The 18,948-nt window shown below is 34.2% G+C and overlaps 1 protein-coding gene and 2 non-coding genes across 3 annotated transcripts in view; 2 read left to right on the forward strand and 1 right to left on the reverse strand.

The window, feature by feature from the left end:
• Positions 1-1,504: 1,504 nt before the first annotated feature.
• TRNAF-GAA lies at positions 1,505-1,577 on the forward strand. The gene has a single exon. It is a non-coding gene; the product is annotated as a tRNA-Phe (tRNA).
• A 192-nt stretch (positions 1,578-1,769) lies between these two features.
• Positions 1,770-1,840, reverse strand: TRNAC-GCA. Its single transcript has one exon. It is a non-coding gene; the product is annotated as a tRNA-Cys (tRNA).
• Positions 1,841-17,887: 16,047 nt separating this feature from the next.
• LOC114173986 (DNA gyrase subunit A, chloroplastic/mitochondrial) overlaps positions 17,888-18,948 on the forward strand; it is a 28,178-nt gene continuing 27,117 nt past the window's right edge. The window contains exon 1 of the mRNA XM_028058701.1: positions 17,888-18,429. Within this exon, the coding sequence (XP_027914502.1) occupies positions 17,999-18,429 (431 nt within the window). The 5' untranslated portion in view covers positions 17,888-17,998. The remainder of the gene's footprint in view (positions 18,430-18,948) is intronic.

Raw genomic sequence — 18,948 nt, forward strand, 5'->3', positions numbered from 1 at the left:
TTCGCGTCGCTATCGCGTGGCGGTTACCCCCTTTTTGCCAAGCGCCGCTCTCACACATACCCATTTTTGTGGTGTCTATCGCCTGACGGGCCACACTCTGCTACAAGGCGCACTTGTGACACTGTCCCTCCCATGGTATGCTTATCGCCTGGCGCGCACACCCATGCCGCTAGGCGCCATATCAGTAGCAGAGCTTTACTAGTTATTAGCACCTCAATTATTCTGATTCGATGTATAACCCAAATCCAAGCGCCCAAATAAAGACCCCACTATCGAATCCACCTTATGGTTAATCTACCACTATCATATGTATCAAGTACCTATACTATACAATGGTCAATCCAGTCATTCAAGTTTCCTTAATTACAAGAGCATCATCAAAGTATAGCAAATCCATCCATACCTATGACTACAACCAACATTTCAATGCCTTTAATCACACCCAAAATGAACTACATTGTAATAACCAGAACCTTCATTGCTAAGTTGTTACTACATACCAACCCCAACAAAGCTGTCCATCTTTATTTTATGCTTACTGATTCGTCCATTTTCATAATAACCAACACTTAATTATTTTCCAATCCCCTTATCACAGCCCCACCAAAGAACTCAAGATTCACACTCCATACATGAAGAATGCTTGTTTAACTCTTAACCAATTTCTAATGCCTCACACCTATTTCTTACCTCAACCAATTATTATAACCCAATCATTCCAAAATCCCTATTTTAATCGTCTTTTCATACCCAATTCAACCACAATTCATTCACAGATAATTTCTTCCCAAAACAGACTCACAAATCTACCAAACAGCCTTGTTACGCCGCTATCGCCTGGCGGCCAATAAGATGCCGCCAGGCGGCATACCAGATTATGGGTATAAACCCAAATTTTCTGCACCTGTGTTTCCCCTTCCCGATTCCATGGTTCTGTTGTCTCGAGCACTACAACCCAACGTTTAACAATGAAATATTTCTACAGTCCAACACTTCCAATCAAAACTCAATGATCATTAATTCGACTCAGTAAAGGGATTACCTATTCTTAACATGACCCCTCATGTTCCCTTCTCCATTGTTAATAATAGTCCGACCATACGAATTAATATCATAGCATGAGTCAATCAAACAACCAAACCAAAGACGAACATAAACATCAACGTATAAAAAAAATCACCAAAATAACAAAACAGTGTCAGACCTCGTGCTCCGCCTGGCGGATTTCGGCCCATCACCAGGTAACTCGTGCCAAAACCCAGATTTTGGGTGAAATAGACGAGAGTTCATGCAATTATGGTCATCCCAAGGCATAATACAGTGATTACAATTAAAACAACACACATAACTTCACGTTGCCTCTCCATTTGCTAACGATTAACAATAAAAAATAATTATTACTGCGGAAACTCACTTACAAACTTTTTTTTTACTTAGTTGATATAGATTCATTAACATAGATTTTAAAAATCTTTTAAAATCAAAGTATTAAGCTTCAAGAATGGTCGGGATAGCTCAGTTGGTAGAGCAGAGGACTGAAAATCCTCGTGTCACCAGTTCAAATCTGGTTCCTGACACAAAGTATCTATCCCCCATATTCATTTTAATGAATATGGGGGATAGATACTCATACAAATTTGTCTACTGATGCTTATAATTTCGAATCAAACACAATTCTCAAGACTCCTTTTCCCTCGCTTGCTTCTGTTGGAAAAAAAGTTTTCTAAAAAAACGTAATATAATCTTTCATTTACAGTTTCTTATCGATCAGGCGACACCCGGATTTGAACTGGGGAAAAAGGATTTGCAGTCCCCCGCCTTACCACTCGGCCATGCCGCCAATAAAAATATAGATATGAAGTTTTTGAGAATACTCCCCCCTTTTCTTTCTATTGAAAAATTGAAAAACAATCTTGAGACAAATCGCAACCGTTAACTATTCTTTTATGAATTATTCTTTTTTTATTAGGTATATTCACTTATCTATAGTATCTATAGCTACTAGGGTTCCTAAACCCTTTCATATTCATGCCAAGAGAATTTGGCAAAAGGAGAATGAATTTGTCCTTAGCAAGGTTTGAACCCACAACCCATCAATTACCAAGTCAAACGCACAACCAAAACAACCAATTCATATTTGTGATAATTCCTACCATTTTAGGATTTTGTTATCACGTCAAGCATTCAAGTATACCATCAAAATAATGCATAAATTAAAATACACATAATTGGCACATATAGGACTTGAACTCAAGTCCTCTCACACAATTAAAGTACGCTCAACCACTTGAGCTAATACTTTTCCACATCATACCTCTCTGTATTAAATGCCTTAAAGGCTTTTATTACCCCCCTTTATTAAATAATTATTTAGTTAACTATTTAATTTTCTCGGGTCTTACATTTAACCTTTTGATTTATATCTTCATTGCATTTTTTTGCAATATGGTGTCCTTATAACACATGCTGGTGTGTATCCAATTTGACCAATTCTACTTACCACACAATTTCGAGCTCCTAAATCATAAATTCCCTAGGGAAAAGAAAGAATAAACAAAACACATTTTTCACATTCTTTGGGAAAAATTAAATACATATGATATGTAAAATACTTAATTGAAAGGTGACATATTAAATATAACAATGACTACATTTTAGAAATCAATGTGTAATTCAAAACATTTATCAAAAGATTAGCTTGATACATGAAGCCACTTTTTCAAGTAGGTAATCTACATATTTTTCTAAATTTAGATTGTTATTCGTTCCATTTGGGTACTTGAAATAATTCAACATGTAATCATTAGATCCAATTGATAAGAGATATATGGAATTGACTAAGTATTGTCTTAGTTTTGGTTTGCTATGTATGCTTCTTGGAAGATCGTTGGTCACAATCGAGGTGAAGTATTCAATTTGTTTGTCTAAGGACAAACAATCTCCCTTCGTCACAAAATAAAAATATTATAAGAAATAAATTGAACAAAAAAAATTTATTTATGGGTCAAAATGTTTTTTTAACCTGAAGTTACTTTTAAAAGTTATATTTTTTTCTAGATTGAATAAATGTTTATTTTGTTGATGTATTTTATAAAACTTATATAAAACATCTTTTCAACAAACAACATTTTAATTATTTATTATATGATAATTGGAGTTCCAAAATGAATTAGAATATAACTTCCTTGTTTGTTAAAAGATATTTTATATGAATTTCATAAAATGCAAACAAAATAAATATACAATTTTTAAAGATGAAACATAATTTTTGAAAATAATTTGAGAAAAAAGCATATTAAACTCTATATTTATTTATTTTGAATCTTACTAATCTGGTTGAATTCAAGATTCCACAAGAGCTTGATGCATAGTTAACTCTTATGATTACTTGATGTCTCTTCTACTTGAGCACACCCAAGTATGGAGGTGGCACTGGCAAACCCAATCTAATAGATACAAAAGGACAATAAATGCATAAAAATCCTCGTAATATTTTTTTTTATGTTTGTATGGAAACATTAAACCTCAACCAAACAAAGACAAAGACAATGTTTGAGAAGAAAGGAGGAAAAGTTACCAATAAAGTCAACAAAGGTTTTGCCATTGCTAAACCTTCTCGTGGAACAATTATTGAAGTCAATGCCATAGGGAAATGCATTTGCCTTGGCAAGTGTGTTGAGATTGTTGTTGTTTCTAGCGTCTACAGTTGCATTACCAAAACGTACAAAGTTGGCACAGTCCTTTTTCTAGAATGTGAGGCATTGGCCAATAATGTTGGCATAATCCTTTTACTAGAATGTGAGGCATTGGCCAATAATGTTAATTGTTGGGTTATCATTATAGAAATAACCTAAATAATTTTTAAACTATTTTCCATTTTGTTTTCTTTTGGAGCAATTGAACAATGCAAATAGTGTCTTAAATAATTGTTATTGTGGTAAGCATTATTGTTTCATAACCAAAGTATAACTCAAATATGTGTAGTTATCTCTCAACATGCTTCATTGTTTAATTCTTATTTTGTATCCAAATAAGGTTTTTGTTATTCCTTTCCAAATTAGGTAAAGGCTAACTCATTCTTCTTTATTCTTCCTTTTCATGTCTATCTTTAGCTCCAACATTCTTCATTTATATATATATATATATATATATATATATATATATATATATATATATATATATATATATATATATATATATATATATATATATATATATATATATATATATATATCTTGTAGGTAGCTAGATATAGAATATAATCAGGTTCATTTTTATGTTTTTTTTTTATTTTAAAATATCTCAATTGTAAATTCTTTTACTTTTTAATAAATAATTAATATTAACAATTAAGTTTTAAGAAAATGAATTGTAAAAGTAAAATGTGTGTGTAATTAACCATTATTTTCTTAAATTTATTTCTCTCCTAATTTTGTTTCTTATTGTCACAACCGAAATCGTGACGAGACGGCGAAAAAGAAAGAAAACATGTTTGAAAAGAGATTTGGAATCGTCATCGTAGTTATTTATGGAAAACTATGGAAAACTATGAAAATAAAACAAATTTGCGAACAACCAGATTTTTGGATTCGGGAGCCGATTACGTGTAGGGAAGGTGTTAATATCCTACATCGTCTGCCTAACGGCGGTACCCTTAGTTAAACATGCAAAGTTGATGTAGTTTTCAAAATGTTAGTTTTCCAAAAAAATTATAAGACAATAATACTAAAAAGAAACAAATTTGGAGTGGCGCTAAAAAAAGAGGATGCATGAATGAGAGATGGGCTGAAATAATTATGAAAATGTAACATCGAATAATAAAGTTGGGGGTGCAGGCAAAGAATAACATTAGACCCGTTCGTCTACTTTTTATTTTGGTTAAATTACTCTTTTGGTCCCTTTATTTGTCATGAAATTTCAGTTTGATGCTCAAGTTTTTCATTGTCTTAATTTGGTCCTCATTTTCTTAAAAATGACTCAATTTGATACTCACTGTTAACTTTGACCAGACGGTGTTAAAGTCAACTCCACGTGTATATTTCTGGTTTTTTTAATTTTTTTAATTTGTTTTTCATTTTTTTAATATATTTTTTTTATCAGCAAAGAAAACTATACAATTATAATTGAGTATTTGGGATACTCTAATCTTTATACGTTTCATTTACAATAGGTATTATAATAGTATGTCCTTTTATTACATTTCCCTATCAATCCTACACCGAGCATAATATATTTCAAAAAATTTGGTTACTCAAGAGAAATTCCTTTTTGAGTTATTTAGCCAAACAAACAATATGCCTAACATGCTCTAAATATTGTATATAAAAATTAAACCAAGGCAAACTTTCTACTATGTCAAAGGGTGCATTATATCTTCATAAGATTGCACCCAAATTTCACAAGACAAGACTTATGTAGCACCAATTTAAGTACTATTATATTCCCTTATTTTCTTCCATTTAGAGGCACTTTTGTAACATCCCGTCAGGATATTACGGGTTTATAAATAAAATAAAGAAAATAAAATACTCAGCGCATTATTAATACCTCATTTTACCAAAGCGCGGGAAAATTAAAATTTTATAAACATCCACTACAATACCAAAATCACAATGTTATAAAATTACCCATCAGGGTTTACAACTGTTTTCAAAAGCAATAAATAACATAAGAGTTTCCCAAGTTGAAACCCTCTCCGCGACTAAGCTGCACCAGAGCCACCTGCATCATTAACATCTACTCCCGTGTACCGTGTACACGATCATCGCCAAACACACGCAAATAGGGTGAGCTTAGCAGATAAATCATATATACAATGTTACAAACATATATATCAACATGAATACATATCACAACACTTAACTTAACTTCCCACATTGTCCTATACTTTTATTCCTGCAATCTGACCCCCAAATCAGATTATTCATGTTCTACATCGTCTAAGGATTACTTCAAGGTGACTTGCTGCCATACCTATCGGCCACAACCGATAGAGCACGTGCGGGAAAACATGTTACGGACCATACACCGCAATGCCAAGTAGAGTTCCCATATACAAACATAGTCTGTATCGTCCCAAGACTACCAAACTCGTCAGCCAACAACTGAGGAGGACAATCTATCTGGACCCATCCGTACTGGCCACAACCAGCACACTCACACCGGCAACACTCGCCAACCTGAGCCACAACTCAAGGGTTTCTCGTGTTCATCCGCCATCCCGAGCCACAACTCAAGAGATGTTATTCCGAGCCACCACTCAAGGAATACCACGTGCTTAACCCCTATCCCGAGCCACAACTCAAGGGATACGTTCCGAGCCACAACTCAAGGAACACCAACAACCCCACCTTTAAAACACCACTAGACGCCTTGTAGATCACAAATACATAATCAAAGTTTCGAAGTTGCAGCAGTGCAAATCGCGTGGCGGGGGACACGTGCTGCCAGGCGCTGCTAGCTTCCAGACCGCCTGGCGGGTGTCGCGTACCGCCAGGCGCACAACGCCTTTAAATTTCTCTCGCAACAGCGACCGCCTGGCGGAACTGCCTCTGTCGCCAGGTGCACCAAGCCTCGAGACCCCTCTGTGATCCCGCTACTGCTTGGCGGTCCAGGTCCCAGTGCCAGGCGCCATGACAGTACAGCACACACTGGTTTTATTGTTCAAGTTTAACACAGTTTCTTACCTCATTTCCATTTGATCAATCCCCGATATTATTACTTAAATGGTTACTAACAATGGTGAGGCCAAATCCCCACTCCCTAGCTTGATAACAGGACTCATTCAATTATGATATTAAACTCCTTCCTTCTTAACCTATTAGTACTCTTAGATTCTTTACCACTAAGTTGTTGTCAAAACTCTTTCACTATTTGGACTCTCATTCACAATAATTGGTAAATTGCTAAACCCCCTCGTACCCAACTTAACCAGTATGCAGAATCTCTATAGCGCCATAAGATAGAAAGACCCCCAATAATTGACGTCACCGCCACCTAAGGAATTTCTCACCCTTGTGGTTCATACACGACTCCCTCGTCAAACAATCCCAACTATCACAATTCTCATCTCCTGATTCTAACCCAAAGGAAGACATTATCCAACCTCAGTGCACAACACTTCAGCCTGCAGCCTCTCTGCCACTACGCTGGCGCCTGGTGGCCAACCCCCGTGCCGCCAGGCGGTGCTTACCATCTGGGTATTTTCCAGATTTTTCCCGCACCCAATGCCCGACCATTTTTCCATCTTCATGAATTCCCATTACAGTTACAATCATAACAATTCATTATATACTTTCATTGATCACCAATTCCTATGTCCAATTCACAGTAACACATTCCAAATTGTGATTTCTGATAACATACATTCAACCCTAACTCATATTCACTGTTCCATTCATTTAAGCCTTCGATTAGTTGGTTATACCTACTATTGGTCAAAATTACAACTCCATAAGAATCACCACTGAATTTTGCCCCGATCAAATTTCACCCAGAATTCCAGAAAACCCAAAAACGAGTCAAATTACCCCGCGCTGCCTGGTGGTTCAACCAGTCCTGCCAGGCGCTTCATCAGCAAACCCAGAAAATAGCTAAGACGCTATGCGTCGCCTGGCGGCACACTCCCAGCCGCCAGGCGGTTCCTCTTCCAGGAACCCAGAACACATAAAATTGCATGAGTCGCCTGGCGGTGGTTCATCACCTGCTAGGTGGTTTCTGGAAAATTCCAGAAACGCAGAATTATAAAGGATTTCACAGTGCACAAACAACCAATATACCATACAGTTACACATTATTAATCATACGCATAAAAATTACGGAGTCCAGCTCCCCTAACCTGGTTTTCCTTCGCTTAAGCTTGATGATCGGAATTCCTCCCTACGCCAATGGTTCCCTTAGCCTTCTCACAATTCAGTCCCTAAAATCCCTCTCAACCTCACAAGCTCTCAAATTTTCGTGCTCTCTCTCTGGGTATGTTTTCCAGCTTGCAAAACCTTAGCTATTAACCTAGTTTTACCTTTTAAAGTGTGCCTAAAGACTAACTAAATGCCCTAGAACGAAAATTTATTATTAAGTGGTGTTTAATGTCATTCACCAATTCCTTAAGGCTATTTTCCAGCCACCCCATACCACTAGGGTTTCCTTTCCACCTTTCCATATTCAAGTCAAAGCCAAAAATGCCAAAAATAAAGTTTAATGTAAGTTCTCCAAGGCTTGAACCCATAACCATACAATCATCAAATCAATATCAAACCATCTAACCAATTCATATTTCATGCTAGAAATCACGATTCAATCATCATAACATACCAGAACATGTTTTCATAGATTTAAATAATAAAACAATAACACAAAAGTTAGCATACATAGGACTCGAACCCAAGTCCTCTCACACAATCAAAGTAATCTCAACCACATGAGCTATTACTTTTTCACATCATACCAACCAAAATTTTATTACATAATTATTTCCCCTCCCGCATTTATTAATTAATTATTTATTTAATTAATTAAATTCCACGGGTCTTACAACTTTACTATGTAGCATTTTCTTAGTTATAGTATTGTGTTCTCCATAATACATTAAGCTACTCATGCATAAGATTTTCTTCCATAATAATTCAATTATGCTTCCTATCTTTCAATCCCTTTTTACTTCTTCGTAGTGGGTGTACAACCCTATTTTCCTAAGTGGTAGTTTTAGGACACTTGCACGAAAGCTAGATACAGACAAACAAGTATTTTAGTATTTTATATACCATTCACTTTGCTCCCTCTCTTATAGGTTAGGCTATATTCCTCTTCATCTAGCTACTTACTTATAGACTATTGTCAACACTCTTTACTTATTGTTAGAATTAATTAACGAATTAATTCTATTATGTGACTCATTTGAAATATTATGATGGGCCCAATTGTGATTTAATAAAATATAAGGACCTATTGGTTATTATGGGAAGTCATAATAAAATAAAGCTAAGCCCAACTTGATGAACATTGGCTTATAAAAGGATATTAGGGTTTTGTCTCTAGTCATAACGTTATCTCACAATAAGCCATCAATAAAGAGAGTGTGAGAGGAGTAACGAAGACAAAGAGATAGATTGGAAAAATGAGGTTGAAGAAGAGAGATTAAAGAACGCATTATTATTGGATCTCTCATGGATCAAGGTTAGTATCCTATTATGATTTATGAGCATGAATGTGTGATTATAACATATGAGAATCATGAATCTTAAGATCCTATAGTAGTTTTCTATAATGAAGTATTATTGCATGGAAACTACAAAATAATTTACATGTGGTATCAGAGCATGTGTTATTACATTTATGATTCTCCAATTATGATGTTTTTTTCCCAAATTGTGTTTTTCTGAACTTATTATAAACCCTAATTATGAATTTAGGGATTTTATGAAAGTATTAATCCTACTTATGAATTTAGGAATTTTAGGCTATAATAAACCCTAACTATGATTTAGGGATTTTATGATATTATAAACTCTAATTATGATTTCAGGGATGTTTGAAATTAAGATAAACCCTAATTATGGATTTAGGGATTTTGAAATTTATATTTTTGCCAACTGTATGAACCCTAATTATAAGTTTTAGGGATATATTGTTAATTAAAGAATTGCACTATTATGTTTCTTTAATGTTTTTCTTTTATACTTTAATTGAATTCAATGGCATGATGATGAAAGTTTTTGTTGGTTACGTGTCCTTTGTGGGCATCAAGTTTAATGATGGATCAAACAAATATTTAATGTTCAATTGTAATGTTTGTTTCCATTGTGCTTTAATTGCAAAAATAAAAGGCTTGAATTATTATGATAAATTCTTGAATTAAAGAAATTGAATGTTTGAAATGCAAATTCCATGAATCAATTATTGTTGGATTAATTGTTTGTTTTTCATGGATCAAGTGTGGTGATATTATTGAATTGTGTCACCAATTAACGCTAATATTTTTATTATATGAATAATGTATTTTTAATTTACAATAATGTGTATGTTTTGTTATTGTTAAATTAAAATTAATGAGAATGTTATGTATGATTTATAGCAATTAAATGTATATTTATTTATTTGAGATCAAGTATGATAAATTTTGTTAGTCACCAAAGTGACCAAAATTTTAAAGTTTTTTTGATTTCAAATTATTAATGATTTTATTTCAATTACTCGTAGTATGGATGCTAAATTATGAATAATTGATTTATGGGTTAATTGAAGTTCATTATTACAAGGCATTTTAGGATCGCCCAAAGGTTGATTAGTTGTTCTTATAATTAATGAGCATGATGGTAGATAATTTTGTATGTGTCACTAGTTTTAATTATATACCCAAAGGTAGTAGGTGATTCTAGTTGACGCATATTTTAATTATCAATAATGTTATATAATATGATTAGCATCATTATGTTTATGTTTGTGTATTAGTGGATCTCCCAAAGGAGAACATTAGTATGCATAGAATGGTTATTTATGTCTGAATCTGTATTTAGTTTAGTTTTTATAACTCAAAGCATTAATGTTAGGCATGTGATAATTGAAGTCTTTGTTCTGATATCTTTGTATGTCTGTTATAGTCTTCAATGGGTTAAATGTTATAGTCTTCAATGATATCTTTATATGTTTGTTATATAATATGATTAACATAATTATGTTTATGTTTGTGTATTAGTGGATCTCCCAAAGGAGAACATTAGTATGCATAGAATGGTTATTTATGTCTGAATCTGTATTTAGTTTAGTTTTTATAACTTAAAGCATTAATGTTAGGCATGTGATAATTGAAGTCTTTATTATGATATCTTTATATGTTTGTTATAGTCTTCAATGGGTCGAATTTCCCTGACTAGATTTGATGTAAATGTTTATGCGAATGAGCATAGCAAACAACATTAAGGTTTCTCTTCCCAAAATTGATAATGTGAAAGAGTTTAAGAAAATTGTGGAAGAACGCTCCCAAACTGTTGATAAGTCCCTTGTTGGGACATTGATGAGTACGTTGACCACTATGAAGTTTGACGGTTCGCGTACTATGCACGAGCACGTAATCGAGATGATAAATATCGCAGAAAGACTTAAGTCTCTAAAAATGAAAGTGGATAAAAGTTTTCTTGGTTGTTCATTATGTGAAGAATCAAGGAGCTTGAGAGAAAGTTGTAAAGAAACATGGAAATGGTAAATGACCATTAAAGATTGACGAGTCCTCAACCAAAATCTAGAAGAAAAATGAAAAATGTCATTTCTAAGAAAAGTCTGGATATTTCTAGAAGAATTGCGTAAAGTGTAGAGCTTGGTTCAAAAAGAAAGGTGAGCATAATGATCAGGTATGTTTTGAATCAAACTTAATTGAAGTTCCCCATAATGCTTGGTGGATTGATTATGGATGTACGATTCATGTTTCTAATGTGATGTAGGGATTTTTTTCCAACCCGAACCATAAACCCAAATGAGAAGTTCGTCTTCATGGGCAATAAAGAAAAAGTTTCAGTGGAAGCTGTCGGGACTTATCGTCTAATCCTTGACACTGGATATCACTTAGACCTTATAGATACTTTTTATGTACCTAGTATCATTAGAAATTTAATTTTTTTGTCTAAGTTTGATGTTGCTGGATACTATTTTAAGTTTGGGAATGATTGTTTCAGTTTGTTTAAGCGTACTTGTATGATTGGATCTGGTACACTTTATGATGGTTTATATAAATTGAATTTGGATAATTTATATGTTGGAACTCTTATGACTTTGCATCACAATACAATGTTGACACTAAACATAATTTAGTGGATGAACGATTTGCTTACTTGTGGCATTAGCATTTGGGACATATTTCCAAAGAAAGAATGCAAAGATTAGTAAAGAATGAAATCCTTCTGAATTTGGATTTTACTGATATGAATGTGTGTGTGGATTGTATTAAAGGCAAACAAACAAAACACACAAAGAAAGGAGCCACAATGAGCACTCAGCTTCTTGAAATCATACACACGATATATGTGGTCCGTTTGATGTAAATTCCTTCAATAAAGAGAAGTATTTCATCACCTTTATTGATGATCTTTCGTGTTATGGATATGTCTATCTAGTGCATGAGAAATCTCAATCAATGAATGCCTTAGAATCTTATATAAATAAAGTGGAAATGCAATTAGACAGAAAGGTGAAAATCGTAAGGTCAAATAGAGGTGGTGAGTATTATGGAAGATATGATGAAAGTGGACAACACCTTGGTCCGTTCGCTAAGTTTCTTAAAAAACATGGTATTTGTGCTCAATACACAATGACAGGCACACCACAACAAAATGGTGTATCAGACAGGCGTAATAGAACCTTAATGGATATGGTTAGGAGTATCTTAAGTAATTCATGTTTACTTGTATCACTTTGGATGTATGCTTTAAAGATTGTCATGTATTTGTTGAATAGGGTTCCTAGTAAAGTTGTTCAAAAGGACTCTTTTTGAGTTCTGGACGAGTATGAAACTCAGTTTGAGACACCTACAAGTTTGGGGTTGTCAAGCAGAAGTAAGAAGATACAAACCGCAAGAAAAGAAACTGGATGAATGAACAATCAGTGGATATTTTACCGTCCTACCCATAGTACAAGAGTCGTTGAAACTAGAAATGCTCAGTTCATTGAGAATGGTGAAACCAATGGGAGTGAAGTTTCACAAAGTGTGGAGATTAAGGAAGTCATAGTACAAGTTCTTGTAGCTAGTATTTCTTCTTCAAGACTTATTGTTCCCTATGTTATATAAACTTACAGCAATCAAGAATAACAACAAATTAATGATCTCGAGGTCAACAATGAGCCGGTAGTAGAACAACCACAAGAAGTAGTATTAAGAAAATCTCACAAAGATAGAAAATATGCTATTTCGAGTGACTATGTGGTTTATCTACAAGAGTCATAAAAATGACTTAAGTATTGATAATGATCGAGTTTCATTTTCAAAAGCCATTAATGGTGATAATTCTGATAAATGGTTAGATTCCATGAAAGATGAGCTTAAATCAATGGCACATAATGACGTATGGGACCTTGTGGAATTTCCTAAAGGATGCAAGAGAGTTGGGTGTAAATGGGTCTTTAAGACTAAGCGTGACTCTCAAGGTAATATTGAATGTTACAAGGCTCGACTTGTTGCCAAAGATTTTACTCAGAAAGATGGTATTGATTATAAGGAAACATTTTTGTCTGTTTCTAGGAAAGATTCTTTTAAAATTATCATGGCATTAGTAGCTCATTATGATCTTGAGTTGCATCAAATGGACGTTAAAATTGTCTTTCTGAATAAGGATTTAGAAGAGGATGTTTATATGGGCCAACCAGTGGGGTTCACTAGAGAAGGAAAGGAACACATGGTGTGTAAAGAGATCAATATACAAGCTTAAGCAAGCTTCTCGACAATGGTATCTTAAGTTCAATGATATTATTGTGTCCTTTGAATTTAAGGAAAACACTATTGATCGATGTATATATCTGAAGGTCAGTGGGAGCAAGTTTATATTTTTGATTCTGTATGTTGATGATATATTGCTTACGACTGCTGATCTTGGTCTATTAAGTGAGACTAAGAGGTTTCTCTCTAATAACTTTGAAATGAAAGATATGGGTGAGGCATACTATGTGATAGGAATAGAAATATTCCCTGATAGATCACAATGATTGTTAGGTTTGTCTTAGAACACATACATTAATAAAGTTTTAGAAAGATTTAGAATGGATAAATGTTCAGCATCTCCCGTTTCAATACAGAAAGGAGACAAGTTTAGTCTCATGCAATGTCCAAAGAATGATTTGGAACGGAAAAAAATGAAAGATATCCCTTATGCATTTGTTGTTAGGAGTTTGATGTATGCTCAAACATGTACGAGGCCAGATATTAGTCTTGCAGTTGGTATGCTTGGTAGACACCAGAGTAATCCAGGATTGGAGCATTGGAAAGCTACAAAAAAAGTTTTAAGATACCTACAAGGAACAAAGAATCACATGCTTACTTATAGAAAATATGATCATCTTGAGGTAATAAGTTATACAGATTCAGACTTTGCCGATTGTATGGATACAAGAAAGTTTACATTTGATTATGTGTATCTTTTAGTCGGGGGAACGATTTCATGGAAAGTGTGAAGTAGTTTGTCGTTGTTGCATCCACCATGGAAACTGAATTTGTGGCATGCTTTGAGGTCACAGTTCAAGCTATTTGGTTGTAGAACTTTATTTCAGGACTTGGAGTAGTCGACAATATTGCCAAGCTGCTGAAAATTTATTGTGATTATTTCGCAACATTCTTATTTCAAGAGCAACAAGTATTCTATAGGTGCTAAGGTTATGGAATTGAAATACTCTATTGTTGAAGAAGAAGCTCAGAAACGTAGAGTGTCAATAGAACATATTAGCACAAATCTTATGATTGTTGACCATTTGACAGAAGGGTTAACATCCAAATTGTATGTTGGCCATGTAAAGAATATGGACATTATGTCTACTAGTGAATGTTAAAGTTATTAATGTTTATGTGACACTCTAAGCTCTTTAATGTATAAGTTTTTGAAATTTCTGTTTTCTTCTTTATGTTTATGCATGCAAATTATGATGAAGAAAACAAATTATGTTATATTATTATTATTGAAAAAAAATGACATTATGTTTGAACTCATTAAGGATTTCTCATGCTAAAGTTATATTAAGGAGAAAGGGATGATACATTAGTACATGGAAGGAATCATGTCGAGTGAATGATGTGTGACTGCCATGACTCTTATTATTTATGTATCTTTGATTGTGAATAATGATTGAACCAATTCATGTAAGGTCCTTTAATGCACATTATATTTATGTATTAAATCACATAATGTTATGATATCATACGAGTCAAGTGAGAGAATGTTAGAATTAATTGACGAATTAATTCTATTATGTGACTCATTTGAAATACTATGATGGGCCCAATTGTGATTTAATAAAATATAAGGACCTATTAGTTATTATGGGAAGTCGTAATAAAATAAAATAAAGCTCAGTCCAACTTGATAGACATTGGCTTATGAAAGGATATTAGGGTTCTGTCTCTGGTCATAAGGTTCTCTCACAATAAGCCATCAAGAAAGAGACTGTGAGAGGAGTAACGAAGACAAAGAGATAGATTGGGAAAATGAGGTTGAAGAACAAAGATTAAAGAACGCATTATTATTGGATCTCTCATGGATCAAGGTTAGTATCCTATTATGATTTATGAGCATGAATGTGTGATTATAACATGTGAGAATCATAAATCTTAAGATCCTGTAGTAGTTTTCTATAATGAAGTATTATTGCATAGAATCTACAAAATAATTTACATTTATTCCTATAACTCACTTCCTTTGGCTATCTAGCCTGCCACAATTATAACTAACATAGAGTAGTTGCTTAAGCATTTTTTTTGTGCAGGTGTACCTCATTTTCCCATAAGCATTTAGAGTGTGGGCTTAAACATATGTTGCATATTAAATTTAAACCAAGTACACTCTTCTATAGTTATGTTATAATTCAAAAAGGTTTTGGATTCATAGGCAAATATTTATTCTCCCTTTCTCTATAATTTCCAAGCTAGAATTTAATATCAACAAATCATGTTATTTCCGATGCTTTGTACTGTTCTGATTTGAACCCGATTGGTTCCAATTCATTTACATTTAATCATGATCCATTACAAGGATTATTTGATTCATACATTTCACATATGTTTCCTTGTTGGTCTATTTCCTATTTCTTAAATACTAATATGTTTTTTTCTTAGATATACCTCTTTATGTTAACTATGTGACTGATCTAATGCACTCAATTGGACATAACATTTTTATACATAAACAAATGATTACATGTGCATCATTATACTAGTTAAGATCCATGCAAGTTTAACACTCGCCTCTATGAACCACTATGATGGCAAGGTTGTTGAAAAAATAAAGAGTGTGAAAGTAGGTTCACTGAGAACAACATTAACATGGTACTTTTCCAAACAATAAAGCAAAACAAGTGGTTGTCTCACCATACCATTTTTAACTTTAGGACAACTTAAACTAATTCACGTATATATGATTGTTTCCTAAACATAGGAAAAACAACATTTTTATAAATGTGTCTTAGAGATCACCAAATACACTCGTTAGAAAAACATGAATATGCATCTTTTATGCCACACTTTTTTTAGGGCTCCCCTTAAATAAAATTATATATGTCGATTAAACAATAAAACATGGTTATCCTTTAACATATGTGAAAAAGAAATTGGTTTTTTCATACATGATCTCACACTTAAATTGTATCAGTTCACTATGAATATTTATTGCATATATACTCTAGTTATCGTATCTTTAGTATCTACTCTATTAATTACAAACTAGTCTCCTTGTCGATGAGCTCCACATGACATCTCACGTGATAAAAGAGAAGGCCTTGCAAATTGCTCATGTTAATCATCACGCAAAACATGGACGCGATCATGGAGGTTTTGGACACTGAGGAAGAGGATAGGTCCTATGACGTGGTAGACAAGGCTTTGACAAATTCATTGCAGAGTGCTACACATGTCATCAACTTCAACATTTCAGTTGGGAATGTTCAAAACAAAAGAGAGAGGCCAATTATGTCGAGAATGACGAAGAAATGTTATAGATGGTCCACACAAATATAACTAAGGCAAATGAAGACATTATGTGGTTCCTTAACTCTGGATGCAACAATCACATTGGCGGACAAAGGAATATTTTTCAACTACTCTTGATGAAAATTACAAAGATTTAGTCAAGCTGAGCAATAATTTCAGTATGGTTGTAACTGGCAAAGCCGATGTTAGGATACATATAAATGTTAACACTTATAATGTTACTAACGTATTCTTTGTGCCAAATTTAAGGAAAAACTTACTTGGTATTGGTCAATTACAAGAAAAATGTCTTAGTATTCTTTTCCAACATGGCAAGTGCAAAGTATTTTTTCATCATGATAATGGCTTAATTATGGGAAATCCAAATATCTTTCATTTGTATGTTTCTATTACATGCCATATCTCCCCGTTCAACAATGGAATGTTGTCTTTGATGAAGATAAAGGTTGGGATTGGGACAATAAATATGTCGAAGCTATCTTATGTGATTTAGATTGGGGCGACCAAGATATGCATGGTAATGTACATGACATACACGAGATTGTAGAAGCAAAGCATCAAGTATGCCATGGTGCTGAAACTCCAGAACCTGATTTTATTACATCAGAAGAGGATATTATTTCCTCTTGTTTTATGACAGCAAAAAATACTTCTAGTCCTATTCAAAGATGTAGAAGACCACCCCTCTGGATGGCAAATTCCAAATTATGAAACTAGCAGATGATTTTTTGAAGATAGTCCAGAAGCTAATTTGGATATGTTTGCAATTGGTGAAAGTGATCCCAAACACCTTGTTGCTGCTGTACAAATTCCAAAATGATGGAAAGGCATGGATGAGGAGATGACAAAAATAAACAAAATTGGCAAATCATGACAAACCATATGCTATTTAATATGTTAATGGTCCTAAATGGATTAAAGTAAACACTTGTCTAACAAAGTCTTACACTAGGAGAGTCAAATGTGACCTCATTGGCTTTTTTGAAGGTGAAATATCTTGTTCAAAATATTTTTGAATGTATAATTTTTTAAAGGTAAAAAAAAAAACAAGTAAGTTTTTTATTCAATTTATTAAAATAAAAATAAAATTTATTCTATTAATTGTATATGTGATTTCACAAAAAAATATTAAAGAAAAAGGAAAATGAGGTGAGGTGATAGCCGTTCACTTGCAAATATTTACCATCCAAAATCCGGGACTTTGGCGCGAATGTGAGTTCGTGACAATACACAAAAAAAAGGGTTTTAGAGCACTTCAGTGTCTGGCCTCATCCAAAATCCCTAAAACCCCACACACTCTCACTTTCAAATGGTTCCAACTGCAACCCTATGAAACCCTTTCACCTCCATTTCCAGAACCCCAACCTTCTCCTCTGCCCTTCCCCTTCCCCTTCCCCTTCCCCTTCCATGGCATTCTCCACCGCGCTCCGCGTCCTCCGCCTCTCCCCCTTCCTTCAGCCCTCGCGCCTCCGCCTCTCCCCATCCCACCCTCGTCTCCTCTCCCCATTCCAACATCGTCTAATATCCGCCCGCGCCTCGCGCCGTCCGGCGGCGGCGGCCAGGGCCGTTAGGCGCAGCGACGGGAATGGCAGTGTGACGGCCACAACGGAAAGCGGTAACAGTAGTGAGGGAAGGGTCGTGCCCACGGAACTTCACAAAGAGGCCACGGAGGCTTACATGGCGTATGCTATGTCGGTACTTCTCGGTCGGGCATTGCCGGATGTTCGCGACGGCTTGAAGCCCGTGCACCGAAGGATTCTGTTAGTTCTCGGTTCTATGTTTTTTTTTTTTGTATTTTTTTTTGTTTTCGTTGTCTTCATTGAAGCGTTTGTGGTTTAGGGTCTGTCTGGACTAAAGAGAAAAAAGGGAAATTAGCTTCTCACCAAGTTAAAATTTTGTCCTTAAAAAGCTAATGTAGCTTCTCCATTTTTTATTTTTGTTCATGTAAACTAATTTTAGTTTGAGATTTTTTTTTTCATATCTTTCTCTTCTAGTAGTCCTTATATCGTCCGAAATTTCAAATTAGTTCCTTTTAGGTTTCACTTGTTCGTTTTTTTCTCTTGTTTTATGAATTAGGGGGGAAAATTTCAGAATTTATTTGTTTTTGGGTTTCGGTGTTTTTCTTTTGAAGCGTTTGTAGTTTATTAGTCGAGGGTTACTGGAGAATTTGAAATTTGTTTATTTGATGTTTGGTTGTTTGATTTTTCTCTTAATTTATAAAATAAAGGGGGAATTTCAAAATTTATTTATTTTTGGCCTTCTGTCTTTTGAAGTGTGTT

This window comes from Vigna unguiculata, chromosome 2 (assembly GCF_004118075.2).
Source record: "Vigna unguiculata cultivar IT97K-499-35 chromosome 2, ASM411807v1, whole genome shotgun sequence".
Classification (NCBI taxonomy): domain Eukaryota; kingdom Viridiplantae; phylum Streptophyta; class Magnoliopsida; order Fabales; family Fabaceae; genus Vigna; species Vigna unguiculata.